Source organism: Sciurus vulgaris, assembly GCF_902686455.1.
Source record: "Sciurus vulgaris genome assembly, chromosome: 10".
In the NCBI taxonomy this organism is placed as follows: Eukaryota; Metazoa; Chordata; class Mammalia; order Rodentia; family Sciuridae; genus Sciurus; species Sciurus vulgaris.
Genome location: NC_136470.1, coordinates 75814081 through 75826112, shown reverse-complemented (window position 1 = coordinate 75826112; position 12032 = coordinate 75814081). Strand labels below are relative to the sequence as shown.

The window sequence follows — 12032 nt, the reverse complement described above, 5'->3', positions numbered from 1 at the left end:
ATTTCCCTAGTAGCACTACCAAAGTAAACTATACTCCCAATGAATTAAAAGCCTTCACATCGGTCCTATAGGTGATGACTAAGAGAACAGGAACTTCCTTGCTGTTTGGCAATGCCAGTAAGGGAAGAAGTGTTTGTTCACTTTCTGTTCTTCCCAGTTTCTGTCAACTGCATTAAGAAAAAAATTTTTTTTTCTTTAAAAAGGACAAAGCTTAGATTCTTCATTTCCAGGGGAAATACTAGCAAGGAGCTAATGTATTAAGTGGGTTTGAAAGAGTGACTAAGCTATTTTATACATATTTAACTTGTTAAAGAAATAAAATACATGGACTTTCTTCTTAGTCAAAGAAATTAGGGTCTAAGATGAAATGATAACATTTAGGACTTGCCAGTGGAAATCAACAACAAAATGTTCTCATTTATTGAGCCCATGTCCAGAGCCAGGCATCCTGGCAGGCACAAAATGTACAGACATGAGTTACAAGTGGTTCATTCTCTCAAGATCATCAATTCCTTTTTTTTTTTTTAAATAATAAAAAAAAAAATGAGGCCTTTTATCAAATAGCTTATTTTGAAAAATTAATCGTTTAAGGGGAAATTTTTACTTATTTGTTCTTGAGACACGATGTTTCTGTGTTTTGCAATGCTGGCCTTGAACTCCTAAGCTCAAGTGATCCTCCTGACTCACCCTCTCAAGTAGCTGGGGCTATAGGTACATACCACTATGCCCAGCTAGTAGGGAATCTTTCTTGATACTGAGTGATCTATAAAATTAAGAAGACGTGTGCATATGTAAAATTCCCCAAATGAAAACATTTGAGGATGAAGGAATGGAGTTGAATTTAGCCAGATGAGAACTGTCCACTATTTTAATTAACAAACAAACAAACAAGCAAACAACCCTCTTTCAAACTGTGATCGTGATTACTAGGAATCAATAAATATTGCTTTCATGGAGTTTCTGTTATAGTACCACTTTTCAACATAAATATTTACATTTATTTTTCCTTCACATACATTGTCTTCCTCATAGTAGACAGTTTCTTCCCTTATTTTGTACTTAGAACCACACAGCAAGCTTTGTAGTTTACTTTCTTAGAATAATTTTTGTGATGAGAATATAAAATTAAAACCAAATACAAATTAAAAACATAGCAGTTTTTTTATGGCTACTTTCATACATATGTTAATTTATTATAATTCTTTGAGAGCTGGCTAATTCTAGTGTGTATACAACTTAAAAAAGAGTTTCTTGATATAGTATACAAACCAATTTCCCTAAGTTCAAAAAATGAACCTCTCATTATGAGGGAAGGTTGTATATGCAGGCATTTTAAAAGAAATTCAGACAGATGACGAACTTATTGATGGGCATACAAAGATTGTGTGTCGACTGTCATGGTCTGATTTGGAGGGAAGAATATAAATCAGAAAGTCATGTGTCTTTATAACCTTTAAGTGTTTGCAACCATTAAGTTATAATTCATCTTGTTATCTTGGGAAGATCAACGATATTTGATAAAATGATGTTTGGTTGTTGGGTAGGTATAGGTGTTAAGTAGTACGATTCACATTCTTAGAGGTACACAGGCATATCAAAAACCAGTCCAAATATGGTGCTGCGACAGCTCACTGAACGAACCACTCAATAGGAAGAGGACATGAAAAACTCTGAATCAGCCAGGCATGGTGGCTCATGCCTGTAATCCCAGTGACTTGGGAAGCTGAGGCAGGAGAATCACAAGTTCAAAACCAGCCTCACCAATTTAGTGAGGCCCCAAGCAATGTCTCGAAATGGAACATAAAAAGGGCTGGGGATGTGGCTCAGTGGTTAAGTGCCCCTGGGTTCAATCCCTGGTACCAAAAACAAAAAGGAGGAAAAAAAATTCTGAATCATTTCAGATGTCCAAAATAGGTAACTTGTTTATTTCTTGTTCGTTTCAATACAGATTTAATATCCAGAACAGACTATACATTACAGAAATGGAAGAGGCTGTATCTTGCTATCAAAAACTGCTGTGTAATTTGAAGTTCTGGAAAATTTGGGGGAATAGTGGGTTCCTATGAAATTTGTTATTTAAGGCAAAATCATGAGTTCTTCTACACTCTAGAGTGATAGGGACTCTGCAGTCTTCTCTCCTGCTAATCAGCCATTCCATTTGGAAGCATCTAGAAGGATTTGTAACCTGGGATTTGTGGACTCCTATGACAACAGGGGTTCCATGCACTACCTAAAATTATGTACATGTGCATTCTTCTGAAGAGTAGATACACGGCTTTTCATCAGAATATAACAGGGAGTTGTATCTCAGTTATGAAAGACTAGCCTACATCCCTGGGATGCAATAAATGCTGAGGAAAGGGAGGAAGGAATGAATGGGGAAAGAAATTGTCCACCTCTCCTTTCATCCTTCATTGATCAGAAATCTCTACAGGTGACATCTCAGAAGAAATTTTCTATTCTGCTCCACTTCACCCACACCTTTTAGGTTTTACATTGCTGGTAGTCCCCATATAGTGCTATATTGTTAGCAGCCTTTTCTCTTATTTACATGTAAGATGGTAGTGATTCTTGAGCCAGTTCTCAACTTAGCAACCCAAATTCCATGCATTTATCATTTCTTGTGTACAGAAACAGTTGTTTTCTACCTGTAAGTCAAAATTGTTTCAGTTTGCCCTTCATAGATGTTTGCATCTGAACAATTGCATTTGTGAAATTTAGGTCTCCTTCTTTTGTAGAACAAAATGCCCAGCTCCCTTCTTCTGCTAGAGCCTCTCTTCCATAGTGCACAGTCCAGACTCAGATCAAGATCCTGACTCATCTTTGGCATGGTGGTGCATGCATGTAATCCCAGCAGCTCAGGAGGCTGGGGCAAGAGGATTGTGAGTTCAAGGCCAGCCTCAGCAATTTAGCAAGGCTCTAAGCAACTTAGTGAGATCCTGTTTCTAAATAAAATATAAAAAGGGCTGGGGATATGGCTTAGTGGTTGAGTGCCCCTGGGTTCAATCCCCAGTACTTCCCCACCAAAAAAAAAAAAAAAAAAATCCTGACTTGCTCGTTTCCCTTCATAGGAAGAGTAGCTAATTATATTGCTTTTGCTTCCATTTCTGTGAGGCAAAAAGGGAAACTGGTACAAGGAGAGAGAATTTCTAGCTGTTGAAGAATTCTCCTACGTGAAAAGCACTTGTGTTTTCATTATGTGCCCAGTTTCTCTGCAAGTTAAGCCCTTCGGTTCATCTTTCCCCCTCCTAGCAGAATTGAGTATTTGCAACAGTTCTTATGACTCTCAAGACTAATATTTATGATCTGATCCTATTTTAAAGAAAACGTTTGCTGACTCCCTAGTCTGTAGTGTCGTGAATATATGAAGCAATTGACAAGAATATTTTTAAAGTCAGTAAATTTTTCTATAACTTTCCTGATATCATAATTTTTCTCCTTTCTTTTATCATTACAGCCTAAATTAACAATGGCAAAATGCAGGCGAAATGTGGAGAATTTCCTGGAAGCTTGCAGAAAAATTGGTGTACCTCAGGTAATAAATTTTCACTTTTTTGTGTGTTGCCTTTTAAAGAGACTTAGGTATTATTGTCCTAAAATGTATCAGAAATGCAAGTCACTAGACTTATAGGACTAGCGCTTAACTAAGTTGGTAATTAATAACATGATATTGTGTTGTAAGAGTTAATCGGTATTCTTTTGATCAATATTTTTATTGTTTTCCTTATTTCCCAGGACCTCACAATGAAATCATAAATATATTAATTTAAAAAGTTATGTTATAAGTAATTAATGAAAAATATCTTCGTTTTCCTAAACATCCCAACTAGCTGTTTGGCTTGTGTAAAACTGTACAAACAGTAGAATTTGTCTTTCAGAATCTCAGACTGAGAATGCTTCAGTTGCCTTCAGTTTCTAACACCTTTAATGCTCCTAAAAATTTTTAATTTTGAAATAATTTTAAACTTGCAGAAATGTTACAAAAATAGCACAGAGAGTACCTAAGTGTACTTCACCCAATTTTCCCCAGTATTAACATCTAACATAGGTATAGTACAGTTGTCTAAACTAAGTAATATTGGAACAGTAATACTGTTACTAAATTATAGACTTTATTCAGATTGTACAAGTTTTTCTACAAAGCTGTAATATCTTAGAGATTGTCATACTAGAGGCTATTTCTAAGCCTTTGTTCTTCTATTAGGATTTATTGCCTCCAAGTTTCTCAGTTATAATAATATTCTTACCCTTCAATAGTTCAAATAATTAAACTTTATTTATAAGTGCAATTAAGGAAAAAACCTGGATACACTATTTATTCAATTACCTTTATAAAAAGTAACTAAAGAGCAACTAAGGATGACACTCTTAAGCAATATTATATTAGTAATATATATAGACACATAAAGAAATAAACAACTTGGTGCCATTTGATCATTTGGGGAAAGAATAATGCTGGGGAATTGAACCTAAGGCCATATTTATGCTAAACACATACTCTACTACTGAGCCACACTTTCGGCTCCTACAATTCTTATATATTGTCCAACCTGCCTCTTTTCTTTCACCTTCTTGATTAGCTGTCAGAAACTGAGGATTAGCCCCTGGGCTCATCAAGAATGCCATAATTGCTCTCAGAGTCAAGCAGTATTCCAGTAGCTTTCACAGTGACCTTCTTCAGCCAGTTCACATACCTCTTCCAGGAGCTGAGAAGGCCACAGCGTCACTTGTCCAGTGAACAACCTTCTCTTTCTGCTCTTTCTCATGTTATAAAGTAGGAGAGTCCAGCTCTCCAGTCCATCTGCATTAGCCAGCAAGAATTCATATGGTTGTTTTCTTTTATTGAAGAGATGGTTGTTCTACTCTTTATTTTTCACTTATTTCTTTTGCTGGCTTTTTTTCCCTCCTTATTCTTTTTAACTTGAGGTAGAACTGAAACTTACTTAGTTATAAATTTAAACAAAATTTTTATTTTAGTATTACTATTTTATAAATGCTTATCAAGCCATTTTTAAACATTTTAAAAGAACATTCATATGGTTTCTAAAAAACTGGCCTGCTTTTTCTCCATATGAACAGTTTCTAATATTCATATGTGCATATTAACTTTCAATTCTTCCTTTCTTTGTACTGAAGGTGTTCCTACTTATACAAACATGCCTACTACCTGCTCCAGTTCCATACCACAGTGTCTTTGAATAAGAGATTGTGGCAAAGGGTGTTATAGAGAGTGGGAGCCACAGAAAAGAAGTAAGGCATGCTGACTTAGCTTGTGTTAAAAGTACTGTTCACCAACTCTTATAGACATTATACCTGCCCAGTAGATCTCATAGAACCATCTTCTCTCTCACATTTAAAATCCCTAACCTGGAATTCTTTCAGAATGTTCCTGCCTCACAAAACAAAGTATAAAAACAATGTGCCTTTAGGGCTGGGGTTGTGGCTCAATGGTAGAGCACTTGCCTAGTATGTATGAGGCACTGGGTTCGATCCTCAACACCACCTAAAAATAAATAAATAAAATAAAGGTATTGTGTCCATCTGCAACTAAAAAATATATTAAAACAAACAAACAAACATGCCTTTAAGCCAGGCATGGTAGCACACGCCTATGTGACTTGGGAGGCTAAGGCTAGGAGGCTCACAAGTTTGAGGCCAGCCTCAGCAATTTAGTGAGATCCTGAGCAACTTAGAAAGGCCCTGTCTCATAATAAAAAGGGCTGGGGATGTAGCTCAATGGTAAAGCCCTCCTGTGGATTCAATCCCCAGTAATCAACAAACAAACAAACATGCATTTAAGTCAGCATTTCTCAAGCATTGATTAATAGTATTTATTATGAGCCAGCCACCAGAGCTGTGCCATTTGAAGGCAGGTACAGATAGAAAAAATATAATTTTTAAAGACTGAGTGTTTTTCCAGAGTGGTCAGACTGGGGTTCTTAACACTTCCTTCCTCCCTTACCAGAAAGAGGAAATGGGCATTCCACACAGATCACTCCCATTCCGTCTCCCCTTTTGCCTTCCACCTAAATCCCTATCACCACCACTACCACCAATTTTAGGTGCTTCCTGCTACACTGCAACTTCTGCTGAAAAATTGGTCATTTGTCTAGACAAACTAAAGGAAAAAAAAATTTTTTTTTTTTTGGCGGTGCTGGGGATCAAACCCAGGGCCTCATGCTTGCAAGGCAAGCACTCTACCAACTGAGCTATCTCCCCAGCCCCAAGGAAAATTAATAAATACACAAACTAGCTTAAACACACAAATGGGCATTCTCAGATCCCTCTGCCACAGGAAAAAAGAAGGCACCCTCCATGTCCTCTTCTTCCTTTGTTCCCCTGTACTTCTAGGCATTCTGGCCTTTACTTACACATCCTCACTTGCTCGAAAAGAAAATTGGGTGTTTCATTATGATGATCACTTTTAAAAATGTAAAACAGAAAACCTAATACTATCAACATCTGTCAGATTCTATGGCCAGGTAGTATGTATAGAGGCAAACAATTTCCTTTAGCCTATTTCCTTTTAAAAATTTATGACTTTTAAAGTATTATACAAGTTAGATTATTAATGAACTATGAAAGAATAGGTGACTTTAAAACCTCTGATGAAATTGAGCATATGGGTATTCACTTTTATTAGTTTTTATTAAATATCAGAAAAACTATAATTGTTGATGAGATCTTATATTTGAATCCAGTATCACATATCCAAGAGTTATTATATATTATGTGTTAATAAATATTTTCCTTTTTGCCAAGTCCATTAACGTTTTTATTTATTTAATAATCTCTGAAATGGCAGGTTTGGATGCTCTCCAAGGCCCCATGCAGCTCTGTATTCATTTTGTACATATTAGTGAACTAGGCTTGGTTAAGATGGACTTGACTGCTATTTAAGAGAGCTTTAAGTCATTTAGCACATTTGGTTTCTAGATGGTAAATGTCCCGATTATTAGCTGTCCTCATTCTCTGAACTCTCTTGATTTACCTGACTTCTCATGAAAACATTCCTCCTGTTTGTTGCTCAGCCCACCCCAATTTTCGTCCGTGCTTTCTGCCCTATTCTTTCTTCACTATTAGGGAGGGAAGGAGGAGAATTGAGAAGGACCTCCTAACTCTCAGGCCTCCCTCACATAACTCTAAGCCAGCATCCAGTTCTGTTCATATATCCTCAGTGTTCATACTAGTCACCAACAAGCAAATAAGCAAATTTTATGATGCTATCTAGTAGTAAAATCAATCCCTACACATGGAAGATTGTCTGAAGTTTTGCTTTTTAGTGTTTTACTTTTATTCATCATAAATAAAAATGTTAAAAGATGTCTTTGAATGTGATTGAGATGATCATACTGAATTCTATACTCGATTCTGTATTTGTGATCTACTGACTTTGTTTTTCTGTTTTCCTTTCCTGCTCACAATTTGGACAGGACATTCTTTGTTCCCCTTCCGACATCCTTCAGCTAAATCTCAGCGTTAAAAGAACTGTTGAAACACTACTTTCTCTTGGGGCACATTCAGAAGAATCCAGTTTTGTCTGTCTGTCTGTCCAACTTCTGGGTTTTGTGGCATTTTATTGTACTTTAATGTTAACTCTCTGTATGCTTTATTACTGGGTCCTCCCCCTCTAGCAGAAAGATTGTGTTCCAGTGATTCTCCCCCTAATTCCTGTACTTGGCAAAGGAGGTTTGTTGCTCATGCACACGCATTATTTACATATTTCTTCCTGCCCTGGCCTTCAGAGAGCTAACCTTAGTAGATAAGTCCTTCCAGATCCAGGTGAGCAGCTTATCACCTAAGTAAGCATTAATGATGGCTAACAGTGAATAAAAGACCAGCATTTTCTCTCCTGATCATTTGTCCATTCTCCTGCCCTGTTGCCTTGTATGTCTTATAAATGCTGACACATTTGAACCTGTTTTTAGAAGTATGACACACAGAATTTGTGTCAGATGACACAATAAAATGCCCAACTGGCCATTTTTCCATATTTAACACTGTTTGAGTATTAAAACTGTGAGTTACTGAGCATGAGGAAAACAGTTGCACCCCTCTGGTTTGGGGGCAACTAGTCACTTAGATTGCAGTCCTGAAATCCTGAATATGCCCTTAAAAATTCATCTAAGGATATAATTTCTGGACATTGGAAGGCATTTAATCTTAATAATCTTAATAATCTTAAATTGGCCAGAATGTTCAGTTTACAGATCATATATGTCCCTAAATTGCTATTCTGAGCCCAATATGTACATATGCAGTACACATGAAGCAGGAGCAGGCACCTGTCCACACCAACTATGCTTGTTATCTGTAACTGAAATTCACTTCTAGAACCCTTATTATAGAATTTAAAATTGGGATTTATGTAAATTCTAATATATTTGAACCATCCTTATAGGTGAACTTGTATATAGGCTGTTGGGGAGATTAAATTGAAGCAGTTGCAGGTAAAGTATTCAGCTGCAGTCTTTGTTCTGTGCCCATGGCAATAAATACTGTCTCTCTTTCAGAATGCTTAGTATATTAGCTACAGACCTTATTCAGATTCTAATTCTCATAAGTGGTGTTTCTGAAGTGGTGTTCAGGAATCTTCTGAACTCTGTTAATCAAGTATGAAGGGAGACTGTAAGGAACACAACGTGCTGCTGGAGAATTCAGCCTATGGGTCTGATTGCTTTGGTTTTCTTCCATATTAAATAGTTATTTAACACATTTAAAGACTGAGTAATGTTGATGCTGAAATATTGAACACTGTGATAACCTCAGTTTTCTACAGTAGTGCCTTCCAGAGTTGGGGGGTTTGTTTGGGTGTGTTTTATATTTAGGATGTCTTAGTCAGTGATTATTCTCAGAATTTTGTCCCTTTAGAAAAAACTCACTTGTTAAAAAGCACATGCTCATGTGTGGTTTAGGGTAGTAGTTCTGAATTCTCTTGAGAACACACAGCATTCCCTTTAACCAGCTGAGAGGTATGTCTAGAAAGCATCAGACACTGAGGGTGTGAACCACGGGGCCCTGCAGGTCACAGCGTGCTGCTGAGGAGATGGCTCTGGATCAGCCCTGAAGGAAACGCCTTTCAGGAGAAGAAACACTGCAAATTCATTTAAATACAGCTAATCCAGACTTGCAGTCATATTCAAAGTATTTATACAAAGTTGCTAAGGTCAAAAGATTGCAGTTACCTTGTTTTATCAAAGTAAGTATTTAAAAAAGAAAGGAAGGAGCACAAGTACCAATAACTGCCTCAAAATTGAATACTTGCTATATATTTTATTACAACTGGTTTTGTAAAATTTCCTAGTAATATGGTGAGTACCAATGAAAAGCAGAGAAAAATCTAGTTATTTTCTTTAATAAATACTATAACCTCTTTTTTAATGGAACTAGAATTCTTATTCTGAGAATTTCTTTTTCAGAGAGCAATTCCTTTTTTTTTTCCCCCTGAATATTTAGCGTAAAGAGAAATACCAGTGATAACTTTTATGGTTAAGAATTGCTTTTTTTCAGCCAGGCACAGTGGCACCACCCAGCAACTCAGGAGGCTGAGACAGGAGGATCTTGAGTTCATAGCCAACCTCAGCAATGGCGAGGTGCTAAGCAACTCAGTGAGACCCTGTCTCTGAATAAAACACAAAATAGGGCTCGGCTCGGTGGTCTAGTGCCCCTGAGTTCAGTCCCCAGTACCGCCACCCCCCCCAAAAAAAAGAATTGCTCTTTTTGTTTTCTCCATTTACAAGAATTAACCAAACAAGTTAATGAGGCAAAAACAATTAGATGTATTTAATGTCCTTTAGCAAATCTGTAAACACTTTTCACCTATTGATCATTAAGTTATAGTGACTAAGCTCTCATAATACCAGCATAGTTTAACACATTGAATTCCAGGATATGAGATATCTTACCTTTTTAAATACAACTCTTTTTTTTTGCGATGCTGGGAATTGAACCCAGTGCGTTGTGCATGCGAGGCAGCCACTCTACAAACTGAGCTATATCTCCAGCCCCAATACAACTCCTTTTTAATTTTGTAATTCAGATTTCTAATTCATCTGGGCCTTCTATGACCTATCCAAATTAGGGGAAAGTTTCTCAAATACATCTACGTCTTAAGAATTTAGGATATACTTGTTTTCTCCATTAATCCCTGCCTGATCTGAAAACCCTGGTTTTCAGAATCAGAATTATAATATAGCTAGTGGGTTTCCTTTTCATTCTGTCCAAGTTATATCATGAAACCATCTTATATTCTTATGGCATGTTATCCTAAAAGTGTTTTCTCCTAAAATGTTGTATCTTTTAGGCTTGAGGCATCCGATAACTGGGAATTGTTTTTCTTATTTTTCACCTGCCTATAGGGCTTTTCCTTATCAGAGAGGATATTGCTTTCACTCCATAGTATACTGTTCTTCCTCTGTTGTATGTATAAATGTATCCTGCTTCTCAATTTTCCAGTTTTGAAAATGATCTGTATGTACTTTTAGTTGTGTTAATAAAGTGACAGTGTCAGACACCATCTTTGTCTAACTCATATTTCAAAGGTTTCTCAGGTACAGACTTTTCATATCTCGATTATTATGAGGTAGAGAAGTACTTATTTTATACGTTCTGTTCTAGAAGTGATGTTCATCCTTTCTCTCTTTTGTTTTATGTTACGTTGTCCCATTTCAGGAGCAATTATGTTTGCCTCTCCACATTTTAGAAGAGAAAGGTTTGAGCCAGGTGGCAGTGACCGTCCAGGCTCTCCTAGAACTTGCACCACCCAAGCAGCAGCAGCACCAGCTATCTGCTGTTTAAGGACTCCAAGGACCTTGGCATTGGCCTGACCCAAACAAGGAGCAGGACAACGCGATTGCTGCTGTCAGCCGTCTGATTAAACAAAGCTCTTAACATGTTCTTAGAAGGGACTGTTTCCATGATTCCTACCAGGAATGTTTTGCTTCATTTCTCCATTTTAGGGGAGGTTATGTCCATTTCCATTGTTTTTGTTGTTGTTCTTTTTGTTTTTGTTTTTTTTTTTTTTCGTTAAGACCCAGTTGTGTTCTCAAATGAAACTTCTCATTACTGAGAACCCAACACTGAAGTCTAAACTGGCTGTGCTTTCCTAGAGGGTAGGCGTATTTCACACACCAGAGCAAATACCTTCTCAGACACATATTTAGCTCTCTTGAAGGCACAGACATGCTATTATCTTTACCAGTTCCCACGACATCTAGGGTTTGCTGGATTCTAAACAGCGATGCATCGGAATCTTCTGGAGCATTTGTTAAAATACAGATTCACATTCAATAGGTCTGGGGTGAAGCCTGGGAATCTGTATGTGCAACAAATATTCCCATTTTTCATTAGTGGAGACCACTGCTCCAAGCCAGATATTTGTGTGATTTTTGTGGGGGTACTGCTCTCCCCCTGTGTTTTTCAACCACATTTAAAATCAAAAGCTGTATTATGATGACTTAGACTATTCTGTCAAAGGCAAAATTAAAATAATTTAGAAGGCCTTGATGTTATATAAAGAGAGAAATGATACAGTTGTATTTGAAACCAGTGTTCTAGGCTTCCCTCCAACTCCAGCCCATTGCCACATCAACTTCTTTCCCAAGAGGATGTTTCTACGTATCATCCTGCTATTATCTAAACATAAACAAGCACTTTATCCTGGGGTTCCAAGTTCTTAACTTGTACCACTCTGCACCATTTACATGAACTTCAGTTAGCCACCCTTACCCACAGGTTGCTCCCAGGACACCTGGACCTACAGGCACATTCCAGTCACAGCAGTGTACATACACATCCAGCTCCCCAGCTAATGGAAGGTTATGAAAACAAAGCAAACACACACACACACACACACACACACACAGAAGAAAAAGCCAATTTCCTTATATTCTTACAGGTGACTGCCAGTTTCCATGACTGAGACAAAGCACTTAGGGCATCTTCAGAATTGCTTCCTGTCTTCATCTCACCCTTCACTGAGCTCCACCATTAGTGCCTGAAGTACACAATTGTGGTTGGAGGGAAAGGGCCAC

General features: G+C 37.3%; 1 protein-coding gene across 10 annotated transcripts in view; it reads left to right on the top strand.

Annotated features, from left to right (window-relative positions):
* The window catches only part of LRCH3 (leucine rich repeats and calponin homology domain containing 3), a 120063-nt gene extending 108228 nt beyond the window's left edge, over positions 1-11835 (top strand). For 8 of the 10 annotated variants that reach the window (XM_079156179.1, XM_079156184.1, XM_079156181.1 and 5 more), the window contains 2 exons: positions 3458-3535; positions 7434-10516. In XM_079156179.1, coding sequence (XP_079012305.1) covers positions 3458-3535; positions 7434-7634 — 279 coding nt within the window. In that variant the 3' untranslated portion in view covers positions 7635-10516. Of the gene's footprint in view, positions 1-3457; positions 3536-7433; positions 10517-10671 lie in introns of those variants that run through there. The other 2 variants (XM_079156185.1, XM_079156183.1) reach the window with 1 other exon arrangement.
* Positions 11836-12032: the final 197 nt, after the last annotated feature.